Genomic DNA, 14,303 nt, shown 5'->3' with positions numbered 1-14,303 from the left:
GTAAAATTATGCATGACATAGAGAAAATGGACAGAACAAAGTTTTTCTCCTGATATCATAGCACAAGGACATCAAACAAAGCTGAATGTTGAAAGATCCAGGACAGATAAAAGAAAGTACTTCTTCACACAGCACAGAGTTAACCTATGGAACTCACTCCCACAGGATGGCCACCAACATGGATGGTTTTAAAAGAGGCTTAGACAAATTCATAGAAGTTAAGGCTATTAATAGTTATTACCCATGATAGCTATGCTCTGCCTCCACTGGTGTATTTGCAGCTTAGAAGCACATGCTTCATCTCCGTTGATATACTGATTTACTAGCGTTTCAAAAAAAATAGTAAACATTTTTGTATGAACATACGGTTGTTTCTACTTTTCATACTTTTGTCATTGTTACGACAGCCTCAAAGACAAATAAAACATTATTAGGTTAAACTTTATGCATACATCCAGACATACACTGAAGTTACAGTAGAAGATTTTGTAAGGATAGCATCGGAAACTGTACACATTTGTTTTACCTACCAGAAAACTCTTGATGATTATCTGGATAGCTCTGGGCTCTTGGCATCCGAGACTTGGGGTAGCTGTCCCTACAAGTAGAAACATTGAACTATTACATCCTTGTGTAAAGCACTACCTGAATTCTGTTACCTCGTTGTTTTAAAGATCACAGCAGAAAGAAGTGCAGATTATGTGGTTCTTACCCATCTAAAGGACTGTCAAGCGAAGGGCAGCTTCCTGAGCCAGAGTTTTCAGGACTGCTCAGTGATAACGGATCCAGCATCTGGAAACAAAAGTACAAGAAAGTTTGAAGAACTATCACTACAAGGGTGTAACATACATAGGCAACATGCAACAAGCTAGGGAAACACAGACTATGGTTGCCCAGGCTCCGCTAACATTCTGGATTGCTTACTGTAACACATTATACATAGTGCTATCTTTGAAGATGTCTCAGAAACTTCTGCTAGTAACCCAGTAGCTGTATTATGAGCCAAGTAGATACTAGCCAAGTACAAATTTGGAGACTGGGAACACCTTAATCCCGTGTTTAAGGAGATACACTGGCTACCAGTTCATTTCTGGGCATAATTAAGTGTTGGCATTAGAGATGAGCACATTTTCTCAAGCTCACCTCAGATTTATTGGTAAATTATCAGAGATATTCAGGGGATGGGAGTGAGAAAACTCCCATTCAATTTTTCTGAATAAATCTGATAATTCAGAAAAATGTCCCTGTGCAAATCCTCACCAACCCACATGGCTCCCTGAAACCCTCCCAAAACACATATTCCCCCATTCACTTACCTTGCAAGCAGTAAAAACAGCAGCATCAGGGGCATGAAGGAAGAAAAGAAGGGGGGAGGTTTTTCCTTCCCTTTCTGCCACTTGCCACACTGCTTAGCTAAGCCTGAAGGATCGTATCATATATAGTTGTACCAAGAGTTGCCTGTGAGAGAGCTGCATCTCCCCTGGCCATTACACCATAGACTACTGTTAGCCGTTAGGTCAGGATAACAAAGAAGGTAACAAAGGATCTTAAACAGGATAAACCTTAATGCAGTAGCCCCTTTTAAAGGAAATGCAGCAGCCCCTTAATGCAGTAGCTCCTAAAGGGAAAATGAAAGAAAACACTCACCTGATCCATGCTCTCTGGAATGAACTCGCCCTCACTGTTTATACTGGTGAATGAGCCATTCCGGGCCACCTGGTGCAGCTCATCTGGAATGTATCCTGGAGGGGGAGAGCTTCTGTCGCGACTATAATAACCTGTTGGTATTTAAAAATATGTGAGTAAATTATAATAATTCTTTTACCAGCAAAAATCATCTACTTACAGGATTTTACTATCAAAGCATGTGTCATTTATTTGAACATCCACAGATTTGACTATCTCTTGGTGGGAAGATACATTCAAAGGGGTGGGATTCAATGTCGCACTTAAGTGATTGTTCTGTCAGCACAAGTATTTTGGCTTGCCAGACGGAATGATTTCCTCTATCCTCTGCCTGCTGCTGTTCTGGGGGTTCTCTTGACCCTCCTGACCAGGATTTGGGGAGGGAATGGGGGCTACAGAGGGAGAAGAGGGGTGCAAAAGTCACATTGCGCTAGCAGGACTCAATGCACTGGTCTCCTCTCTCTCACCCACACACAGGTGCTTACCTTTTTATTACATTTCTATCTCCAAATTTTATCTCAATTTAAATCTCACAACAATTCTGTGAAGTATATTAGACTGCAAACATGTGCTGATTATGGAGAAAGCTAGAGAGTTCCAGAAAAACATCTGCTTCTGCTTCATTGGCTATGCAAAAGCCTTTGACTGTGTCGACCACAGCAAACTATGGCAAGTTCTTAAAAAATGGGAGTGCCTGATCATCTCATCTGTCTCCTGAGAAATCTCTATGTGGGACAAGAAGCTACAGTTAGAACTGGATATGGAACAACTGATTGGTTCAAAATTGGGAAAGGAGTACGACAAGGTTGTATATTGTCTCCCTGCTTATTTAACTTATATGCAGAATTCGTCATGCGAAAGGCTGGACAAGATAAATCCCAAGCCGGAATTAAGATTGCCGGAAGAAATATCAACAACCTCAGATATGCAGATGACACAACCTTGATGGCAGAAAGTGAGGAGGAATTAAAGAACCTTTTAATGAGGGTGAAAGAGGAGAGCGCAAAATATGGTCTGAAGCTCAACATCAAAAAAACCAAGATCATGGCCACTGGTCCCATCACCTCCTGGCAAATAGAAGGGGAAGAAATGGAGGCAGTGAGAGATTTTACTTTCTTGGGCTCCTTGATCACTGCAGATGGTGACAGCAGTCACGAAATTAAAAGACGCCTGCTTCTTGGGAGAAAAGCAATGACAAACCTAGACAGCATCTTAAAAAGCAGAGACATCACCTTGCCGACAAAGGTCCGTATAGTTAAAGCTATGGTTTTCCCAGTAGTGATGTATGGAAGTGAGAGCTGGACCATAAAGAAGGCTGATCGCCGAAGAATTGATGCTTTTGAATTATGGTGCTGGAGGAGACTCTTGAGAGTCCCATGGACTGCAAGAAGATCAAACCTATCTATTCTGAAGGAAATCAGCCCTGAGTGCTCACTGGAAGGACAGATCGTGAAGCTGAGGCTCCAATACTTTGGACACCTCATGAGAAGAGAAGACTCCCTGGAAAAGACCCTGATGTTGGGAAAGATTGAGGGCACAAGGAGAAGGGGACGACAGAGGACGAGATGGTTGGACAGTGTTCTCGAAGCTACGAACATGAGTTTGACCAAACTGCGGGAGGCAGTGCAAGACAGGAGTGCCTGGCGTGCTATGGTCCATGGGGTCACGAAGAGTCGGACATGACTAAACGACTAAACAACAACAACAACATATTAGACTGAGAGATATTGATTCCCTCCACTCACCACCCAAACAACTCAAAACTGTAGGAATATGACGTTTGCTTACCTATTACAGAAAGCCTATTTTTCTTCTCTGTCATTCTGAAAACTGTATTATCCAAATCTTCCAGCGATGGCAGAGGCTCAGTATTACTCTGAAGGTGAAAGCATGGAGCAGTTTATTTATCCCTTAAAAAAAAAAAAGAAATCCTCCCACTCTTGTAATTTTTCAGTGAAAGGACTGTTAAGGAGGACGGGTGCTATTTGCTGCCATGCCTACACAACCTTAGCAGCTCTTTTCGGACCATAATTTCAAAAAGCCAGTTACAAAAACAAAGGAATTCAAAGATTTAAAATATGCAAACCCGAGTATTTTAAAACTGGGAAGAAATATTCTATTTCTGTCATTATTATTCTACTTTTGTCATCATTCTAGCCCAGGCATAGGCAAACTCAGCCCTCCAGATGTTTTGAGACTACAACTCCCATCATCCCTGACCACTGGTCCTGTTAGCTGGAGGGCCGAGTTTGCCAATGCCTGTTCGAGCCCATGAAAAAAATGCTTTTGCATCCATCTTTCACACAATGGCAGCTATCAGCAGTAACAGATTAAAAAAAATACAGTCGCTAGCGGTCTTTGAATTGACATAGGTCATGTCTATATCACCCCTTCCTACTGCTTTGGTGAGGCAAGTAGTAGGAAGCAAAAGCCTGCAACTTATAAAAGCAGCAGTGTGCTGCCTAATCCAGTGCTGCCACAGCAATTCATGCCCTCCATAGACTCCCAACCCTGTTCAGGCATTCAAATGTGAGGAGGGGAGCATCCATGAATGAGCAAACTAGCTCTGCATCTTCCCTGCTGCCCACTGTGGGTTCAAATGCAACTATCTGCATCAATGAAGCCTCCTTTACTCATGGAGGCTTTCACATATTTTGGAACGCTAGAACCTCAGGGAACCTTCTTGAGTGTGACCTGAGAGGGTGGAGCTCGGGTGGAGCTCTCTAATCCTCATGTGTTAAGTTAATCCTCATAATGAACACCTGAACAGAGCTTCAGAAAATCAGCCACCTGGATTTCTTCACCTGAGCACATAATACACAAACAACCAAACAAGGCTAGTTCAAAACAGACCAATGGATTTGGATTCATGTGGACATGCCCCAAAGAGCAATTTTAAACACAGAAAGTTCACTTGTGTCATATGATATCTGAATACACACACACACACACACACACACACACACACACACACACACACTTCTGTATAAATAACATGTACAAACCTGTGTGTTTCCATGGGCAACAAGCAATATCTTGAGGCTCTTCATATGAACACTTCGATCAAGAAGCTGTACTGCTTTGTCCAGGTCATCCTGTGTAGCTAATGGGATCACCAGCTACAGGCAGAAAAATATACACACAGAACAAGGTCACAATGCAACCTATTCACAGCTGATGCGATAAAGGAATAACACAAACAACTACTAGTCAAGGACCATTCTTTTACCTCATTATTGCTGTAATGCAAATTCATTGACTGTCCAAAGGCAACTTTAGCTTTTGATGCAATATCTTCTAGCTTGACAGGTCTAGGAAACTGTAGAATTCTGTAATACAAGGTATATATAGGTATATGGGGGGTGGGAATCCAGCAACATGAAAACAAGTAGCTATTGATGACAATGATGAAAGTTAAATTTTTGTTCGTGGAACAGTGAAATACCGGGGGGGGGGGGGGGAGAGCGTGTTTTCATAAGGTGTCACACTCTCTCTTCAAAATCAAATTATTAAAAAGTGCATTTACTGAAAAGACAAAAACAGCACTGAAATTAATAACCCCAAATTCAGTAAAGTGAATCATTGAATGTACATGGTTTCTGCTGGGTAAACTATTGCAATATTCCAGAATACTGCTTCAACCCACCTTACACCAAATAATTACTGCAGCTGAAAAAGTAGTAATCAAATTGCAACTTGCAGAGTGAATTAATGAGCTAATCAGCTCCCGAAGATAGATTTTATCAGCCATTATAAGATTTTCTAAAGTTAGAAAGCCATGCTTAGAAATGATTTAAGACCTGCAGCAGGCTTAAACTATGTGAGTCAATACCTCATTAAAGTAAAACTCTCCTAATTGTGATACAACAACTTGGCCAAGAGTTTCTTGGAAATTAATTCCTATGCCAAAGGCAAAATATCTTGAGGATTTGAAATATATGCTGTGCAGTCATTTGAGGTGAAATACTAACACAGAATAAATTTGTTCACCAAAATAACCTGACGTCAGTTTTTAGCACAAGAACAGAAGCTACACCATTTTCCTGGTTTGATCTCTCTGAACATTACTAATTTACTCAGCAGAAACGGAAACTAGCTGACCATCACAAACACAGGTGCATGAAGGCTCCATTTTCTTTGGGATTCAGGAGTAGCTGGATGCCATAATTGAGCTTACTTTGCATGTGTAATTAGAATTATAGAATTGTAGAGTTTGAAGGGACCCAAGGGTCATCTAGTCCAACCCCCTGCAATGCAGGAATATTATAGGGTGTGCATGTGTCAAAATAAATGATTTTATTAAGATATATTGCTCCTTATTCTATTCTAGGAGCAAAAGACAGCAACACATATATTTCACACATCCATGCATTTTAGCACATTTCTTCTGTTTCTCTTTTCTAAACATTGACATTGGATAGGCATCTCTCTATTCTCTATCACAGTGTTTCTCAACCTTTTTTGGGCCACGGCACACTTGTTCCGTGAAAAAAATCACGAGGCACACCACCATTAAAAAAGTTTAAAAAATTAACTCTGTGCCGCCCTATATTATAATTATGACTGTAAGAAACACTTGCCAAATATTGCATTCCGGCGGGTCAGTGCTGTGTATTGGCAGCCGCCAGGCTCGTTTGCACTGAGCTTTGGGAAAGAGGAGGAGAAATATTGCTTTCCGGCGGGTTAGTGATGTTCATTGGCGGCCGCCAGGCACGTGACAATGCAAATCACCCTTCTCGTCGCCGCACGTCGCGGCACACCAGCCAGCGTCTCACGGCACACTAGTGTGCCGCGGAACAGTGGTTGAGAAACGCTGCTCTATCAAGCTTTGCCAATACTCCATAGAGCTACAAAATATTGTGGGTTGCATCCAATTGGTTTTCCTTCACTGACAGAAGACAATTTGATTCAGTGGAATTTTAGCCAGTGAAACAGGGATCCCAGTAATCATTTAAGAGTCATCTTCCTTTTGCACACACACACACACACACACACACACACACACCACATTCTATAGTCCATACTGTTCTGAAGGGTCCAGTAACGCTTTGCAGCAGATGTGAGAGTTCGAGGGGGGGATTGTTAAATATTGCCTCAGTTCCCATTCCACTGGATCAAAGAGCCTTCCATCTGCCAAGGGTCATCAATTGGATGTGACATTCTGAATGGATTCTGGAAACTTGTGGATTATCTTTTTTTTACCTTTTCTCTCCTCGGTGTTCAAATTTGACTCGGACATCATTCTGTAAAAGAATTACACACATACTAGAAAACAAAGCTGGGAACAAATATTATTTGTGAATATTCCTCCCTGGGTTGCAGACAGCCAACAAATATTCTCACACACTTGAAGCAACATTCTTTGGCAATGGAAGAAAAGCTATTGGGAAGTGGGAATTCAGGATATGCATTGCTCTAGTACACAGGACACATCTGTTTAAGATCTGTTCTGCAACACTATATCCCTTTCATTTACCTCATAATTTCAAAAATATGTACACCACAAGGTGGAACATTCCCAGCAAGTGGAAATCACTCACATCAAATGCAGAAACACATTCTTCATTGTAAGACAAACACATTACAGGATTACCTGTTTTTTCGGTGAAGATGATTTTGCCTTCCCTGTTTCTTGTAGAGGCAATGGAGGGCGACTTGCCTTATGAAGGACTGCCAAATCCTGCATGATTGACTTCAAAGCTTGCTGCTCATCTGTTTAGGGAGGGGAAAAAAATATCTGTACCCACTATTCATAAAATGCCTTTGAAAACAAGGTTTGCTATTTTTAATACCTCCAATAAAATAAGTAGGACCTGAAGATTGTTCTGATTATACAGTACATTTTATTAACTCATATATCTTCAGACTGTCTAATGTCTCAAGAACTACTTCATATTTTAACTTATGTTGTTAACATAGATTTCCAAATCTTAATATACACTTGCAAAAAATTCCAGTTTTCAATGATAGTTTGCGTTATGAACAAAAGACTGATGTGCTTGAGCTAAATTGAGTTGAACTCCAGAACTTACCCATAGCTGCAGCCAGCCAGCAAAACCTTTACTTCAGAAGAATGGTTCTCCCATTAGAACCCTTCTATTGCCTATATGAAAAACAAACACATAAATTACAGCAATGAAGAGAATAAACAGTTCAGAAAGGACTATGATTACAGGCATAAAAAAGAAGATTGCCATGTCCCAAATGTTAAATATAAGAAGCCACCGGAAATTAGCTACAGGTCAGCCACATCCTTTCCCATCAGCTTCTTCATAAAGCAGTATGGGTGAAGACTACTGTAGGAATTACTTGACTACTGTACGTGAATGGCCAACAATGAAATGTTGTAGCTTTTGCTGGATTATTATAGCTCTGCAAACCACAGTCCCTTTCACAGACCTCCAAATTACCATGCAGCAGAGAAGCATTATGTAGGCTCTACCGACACAATAAAGCTGTTGTTGTTTTAACCTCTTCTTGCTCTTAAATCATATACTAAAATAATAAAAGAAACCTGTCTGGACAGATATGACTGTATGGATCACAAGGTGGGGGGCCAACAGAGGTGGTAAACTTTAATAAAGATGAAATATATTTGTGAAGTAAATGCCACTCTCCTTTAGAGAAGGTAAGTACAAAGCTGAAGCCCACTTATAACTGTGTTGTCATAATGATTATATATATTACATTTTAGTCACCTTTCTCAAAACAACCTGAGGTGACATATAAATATTAAAAAATGAAGTTTAAAACGATAGGAAAAATAAGCAAATCCATATAATACTAAAAGCATGCACCCATAAAAATTAAAATCAGAACCAGCAGAAAAATTAAATTTAAGGAAACTAATCAGTACTGACAGTCCATCACATGCCATCAATGCCTGACATAGATAATTCACAGGATTTGTTGAAAATTCAGTGTCCACCAACATTAGAAGACCAAGTTAAGATTTACCCAAGATAAAATTGACTCAACAATAAAATGAAACGCTATGGAGGACAGGTATCCTCTGGATTTGCTTATTTGTCAAACTTAAATCAGGAAGTATGCAGTTAACATAATTGTAGGTTGCTACACTGTTACATGCATATGCTGATTTTGTTTATGTTGGTGTGCCTTATTGATATATTAATATGAATCTTGTTGTTTTATTGACATTGTACACACTTTGGGCCTACTAGTAGTGAAAAACAGATACATTTTACAAATACAATAAAATATATTAATTTCCCACCCTAGTGGCGCCTATGCACCATTCAGAACAGCTAACAATTAAAACCAAGAATGAAATACAATTCTTTTAAAAACATTAACACAATATAATTAAAACAGAGCTAAATTGCAGCAGCTAAAATAGAGATCAATACTAATCTAACCAAATGAAAAAAGAATGCCTGCCTAAACAAAAAGGTTTTTGCCATATACAGAAACACTGTAAAAAAAGGGGGGGGGAATCATCCAAGTGTTAAAAAATTTAGGTGTAGCTGCAGAGAAGGACATTTATCTAGACCAGGGGTCCCCAAACTACGGCCCCCGGGCCGGATGCGGCCCAATCGGCCTTCCAATCCGGCCCGCGACGACCCCCGCCGCCCGCTGCCGCCGCCCGCTCTCGCAGCGCGCGGCGCAGCGGCAATCTAAAAAATCGGCAAAAAAATCGCCGAAAATCCTTTGTGCGCATGCGTACGGGCCTCTCCCGACCCGGAAGAGGTCATTTCTGGTGCACTTCCGGGTTGGGGGAGGCCCATACGCATGCGCACAAGCGATTTTCGGCGATTTTTTTCCCGCCCGTGTGCGTGTGCGCATGCGCACGGGCGCGCACTCCCCCGCCCTCCGGCCCGCTGCGCGCGCACTCCCCTGCCGTCCGGCCCACCGCGCGGTCGGCGCGGCGGGCACCGGCCCGCCGCTCGGTAAGTCTGGGGACCCCTGATCTAGACCCTAGCAATCAAGCCTGCATCATACTGGGCACCAACTTGGGTGGCTTTAGAAGAGGATTGTACAAATTCATGGAAGATAAGTGGCCATTAGCCATAATGGCTATGCTTTACCTCTATGGTCAGAAGCAATATGCTATGGAATACCAGTGGCCAGAAACCACAGAAGGGGAGAGTGCTCTTGTGTTTGGGTCCTGTTTGTGGGTTTCTCAAAGGCAGCTCACTGTGACAAGGGGCTTGAACTAGATTGGCCTTTGGCCTGATCTGGCAGGCGTTCCTTCTGTTCTTACAGTTGGGACATAGAGAAGAGCATCTCGGTAATATCTTAACGTGAGGGCAGGAAGATACCGGAGGGGGCTGTCCACAGTATCCTGGTCTTAAGGGACCAACACTTTTGATTTATACTCTGAAACAAATCAATAGTCAGTGCAGCCTGGCACAACAGCTGTAACATCATCCCATAAGCCAGCATTCTTGACCAACTAGTTTCAAAAACTTTGGAAAGGTAGCCCCATGGAGAGCATGCTTCAATAATCCAATCTGGATGCAACTATGTCTACATGGTCACCATTACCAGATCTGACATTTTTAGAAATGGACAGTTATCACATCAGCTAAGCAGGACAAAGGCACTCCTGGCTACAACTGCTCTTTGAGCACCAGGCACAAAACAGAGTTCAGAAGCACACAACCCACCCAAACTGTAAACATGATTCTTCAAGGAGAGTACCGACTCATTTGGAACAGGCTGAACCCCTATTTCACAACCCCTTTGTCTTGTCTAGATTAAGTTTCAATTTATTAGCCCTTATACTGCCTATTACTGCCTCCAAACACCAATGCAGAATATCAACAGCTTTCTGTTATAGATGATTGTACAGTAATGCAAATGAAAGTCTGGTTTTATATATGTATTCCTATCTGAACCAACTAAAGCCACAATTCAAAGAAGCTGCTACATGCATGTACAGGAACAGTACCTCCGCATTTGACTCTTTCAGCAGGTTTCCATATGTATTTTTCTGTCCACCTCCATCTCTCTCCCCATCATATCAACTATAAGTATTTTGTACTCACAAAATTTATTTTTTAGCTGAAACACCACTATCCTTGCACAAGAAGAAACCAGCTAACCTTGAAGATTGCAGAAGTACTATCTATCTATTTAGGTGGGAAACCATTTGTTTCTTGCAAGAGCAACCTGCAACACAATTTTGGAGCTTAATTTCCTACTGGTGGTTTCCCATTTGGAAAACCAAATCAGGTAATTCTGAAACCTATCCACTGGGCACAAAATGCTGACTGACTGTCATAAAAAACAACAACAACTATAAACCATGTAGGAGGGGGAATACAATGGCCAGAGAAAGACACAGATATAAAATGGATAGACAAGGCCATTTCACTGTCTTGACAGGTTACTTCCTCGTTCACACATAAACTACCCATTCGCACATAAACTACCCGTACTTTAAAGCAGCGTTTCTCAACCACTGTTCCGCGGCACACTAGTGTGCCGCGAGACGCTGGCTGGTGTGCCGCGACGTGCGGCGACGAGAAGGGCGATTTTGCAGCTGCAAACTCCACCTCCCTGGGCGTCCTATTTCTTCGCCCCTTCTAGTTTCCACAGACCAATCAGCTTTCATTATTTCCATTTTCCCCATGCCTCACGTGACAGGATCATCCCAGAATCCTTTAGCCAAGATGGCAGCCCCCAGCAGCTAATAGTGCTGCACGTGTGTCTCTTTTTTGGAAAATCGAGCAGACTTCAAGTAGCTACTTTTAAAATATTCAATCTCCATCATTCAAAAGGTAGTTTGTTGCTAATTCACGGAGGCATGAAGACCAAATCGTCCTCTCACAAGTCCGAGAACATGCACAGGGTAAGATACGGGACGGCGGGGTCGGGTGGGGTGGATCAGAAACCCGGATCTTTTAAGAACTCGGCAGCGCTGACCCGCCGGAAAGCAATATTTGGCAAGTGTTTCTTACAGTCATAATTATAATATAGGGCGGCACAGAGTTAATTTTTAAAACTTTTTTAATGGTGGTGTGCCTCGTGATTTTTTTCACGGAACAAGTGTGCCGTGGCCCAAAAAAGGTTGAGAAACACTGCTTTAAAGTGTCCCCAGGGACAGAAGTGAGAGCTGTTCACAGAAATCCAAGATTCTAATGTATCTGGGATTTAGCACAAGGGTGTGTCTGCCACCTCTCCTCAGAATACTGACTGTTAGATGGGGGACCTGCAGGAGGCAGAGAGGAGAATGGGATAGAGTGGCTGGAACACTGAACAGAAACAGTCCACACTGCATTTGTACAGACTAATAGCAATCAAAATTAGCTAAGTGACAGCCCTTCAGAATATCCATGCAGAGGAGGAAGTTTCACCAGGCTTGAAAGAACCCCAAGGTTTTCATAAATTAAAAACAAAAATTTAGAGGGGAAACCATCAGTAGGAAATTAATCTCCAGAACAGCCCAACGGGGGCTGATTATGCTCAGTAGCCATGGAATACTGGCACTGCATATTGGGGTGGGTAGGACCATAAAGAAGGCTGATCGCCGAAGAATTGATGCTTTTGAATTATGGTGCTGGAGGAGACTCTTGAGAGTCCCATGGACTGCAAGAAGATCAAACCTATCTATTCTGAAGGAAATCAGCCCTGCGTGCTCACTGGAAGGACAGATCGTGAAGCTGAGGCTCCAATACTTTGGCCACCTCATGAGAAGAGAAGACTCCCTGGAAAAGACCCTGATGTAGGGAAAGATAGAGGGCACTAGGAGAAGGGGACGACAGAGGATGAGATGGTTGGACGGTGTTCTCGAAGCTACGAACAGGAGTTTGACCAAACTGCGGGAGGCAGTGCAAGACAGGAGTGCCTGGCGTGCTATGGTCCATGGGGTCACGAAGAGTCGGACACGACTAAACGACTAAACAACAACAACAACAGGGGGAGAATGGAGTAGCCATGCTGTACTGAAGCACCCCACTACAAAATTGTGTTGCAGGTTGCTCTTGCAAAAAACAAATGTTGAAAACTAAAAAAAAGATGGGCTGAAATGAACAACAGAAACATCTGGATATTTTAAGGTCAGAAAGAACATGTGTGTTGAATTACAAAATTCCTCTGTTCCTAACACTTTTGAAACCCGCCTACTGCCTAAACAATTAAGACTGAAGATAAGCAGAAACTTTCATGTATTTGGGTAGTCTTCAGCACTGCACACATTAAGTTGAAACTGTTTATTTTATTTTAAGTATTACTCTCTTCGCAAGCCAAGAATTTCATAATACCAACACTATTTAGCTGGCAAGGCTGTATGGAGATTATCACTGAGAGTTGTTCTTGGTACAGGTAAGGAAAAAAGTGCCCCATAATATTTATCTTATTTGGGGGGGGAAATATTATAGACTGCTTAATGTTAGAAAAATTCTAAGCAGAGTACACATATACAATAAAAGACAGCATAAAATCAATAAAAACAAACAATAAAACACAAGAACACCATCATAAACATACAGGAAACAGAGATACAAAGAGACAGAGTCCAGCCTTAGGGGACAGGAAAGGCCTGGACAAGGTGTGCCTTCAAGCAGATACCGGTAACTGATAGATTGCACAGGGAAGGGCCTTCCAAATGGCAAGGGCAAGCATACAAAATGCCCCCTTCCAATTCATCCCTCAAAGGCCAGATTAAAAGGCTTGGTGGTCCAGAATAGGTCCATGGACTGCAGATTCTCCACCCCTGCCCTAAAATAATCTTTAGGATCCAGTACTACCAATAGGGTTTCAGGTTGATGAGCTAAGAGATCAAACAGCTCTTTCAGGTAACCTGGCCCTAAGTACCCGTAGTTCAAGGCTTTATCTGTCAATTACAATACCCTGAACATAGCTCAGTTCACATACCAACCAATGTAGCAAGTTATGCAGAGTACAAGAGGGTGGGAGCAATAATGTTCAGTTAATAAATGGTTTAATGGTTCTGGCTATACAGACCTCTTTTTTTACATCAAAAAACTTTACAGCTACATTGCTAACCACTTCTTTGCTTTTTGGCATTAAGTTAAATGTGTTCTGTGAGTTATTTTATAGGTGTCATTTTCTACCAAGGTGATAATTAAATCATTTCACAATTTTACAGTTTCTAGAGGAAGTCTGCATCAGCATTTACTTGGGCTGAAAATAGTCTGAATGACAACCCTTTTTGCAATGTTTTAATATTGTAATGTTAACACAGCAAAGAACTGCAAGAATCAAAATACTATTTTTCCTCCCCAAAAAAACATTGCTAAGTTGTTTATCCTATATGCTTCTGCCCTGACATCAATATCTTTCAGCTTGTTATGATCATGAAACAGAATTTTGTTCCTAAGTTAAAATATACAACTGACAGTTACAAATTTGCAGCACTGAAGGGGGGAGTGGCAGTTGAAAATAGAGAAAGTAGAGTGAGAAAGGAGTTGGGGAAGGCTCTGTTGTGTTAGCTTTTTGGTGTTAGCTTATGTGTTGTACCCACCTCTTGTATTTCTCCTTGTTAAAATTGATTTAGACAACAACAACAACAACCCTCAGTGTTCTTACACCCCTGCTTTACTCAAATCTCTGCCACTGTTTAAAACCACATTTTTTGTCTCAGTGTCCCTTCACCCCCGCTTTACTGAAACCTCTGCCATCGTTTGAGT

The 14,303-nt window shown here is 41.7% G+C and overlaps 1 protein-coding gene across 1 annotated transcript in view; it reads right to left on the bottom strand.

Moving 5' to 3' along the window:
* Positions 1 to 14,303, bottom strand: part of MAP3K2 (mitogen-activated protein kinase kinase kinase 2) — a 37,095-nt gene that overhangs the window by 20,174 nt on the left and 2,618 nt on the right. Inside the window, exons 2-10 of the mRNA XM_035128290.2 lie at positions 7,719 to 7,789; positions 7,280 to 7,398; positions 6,889 to 6,929; positions 4,916 to 5,015; positions 4,692 to 4,805; positions 3,475 to 3,562; positions 1,648 to 1,778; positions 713 to 792; positions 531 to 598 (exon numbers count right to left, since the gene is read on the bottom strand). Of these exons, the coding sequence (XP_034984181.1) occupies positions 531 to 598; positions 713 to 792; positions 1,648 to 1,778; positions 3,475 to 3,562; positions 4,692 to 4,805; positions 4,916 to 5,015; positions 6,889 to 6,929; positions 7,280 to 7,398; positions 7,719 to 7,722 (745 nt within the window). The 5' untranslated portion in view covers positions 7,723 to 7,789. The remainder of the gene's footprint in view (positions 1 to 530; positions 599 to 712; positions 793 to 1,647; positions 1,779 to 3,474; positions 3,563 to 4,691; positions 4,806 to 4,915; positions 5,016 to 6,888; positions 6,930 to 7,279; positions 7,399 to 7,718; positions 7,790 to 14,303) is intronic.

The sequence above is a fragment of the Zootoca vivipara genome, chromosome 1 (genome assembly GCF_963506605.1).
Source record: "Zootoca vivipara chromosome 1, rZooViv1.1, whole genome shotgun sequence".
Classification (NCBI taxonomy): Eukaryota; Metazoa; Chordata; class Lepidosauria; order Squamata; family Lacertidae; genus Zootoca; species Zootoca vivipara.
This window is presented reverse-complemented; position numbering and strand designations above follow the sequence as displayed.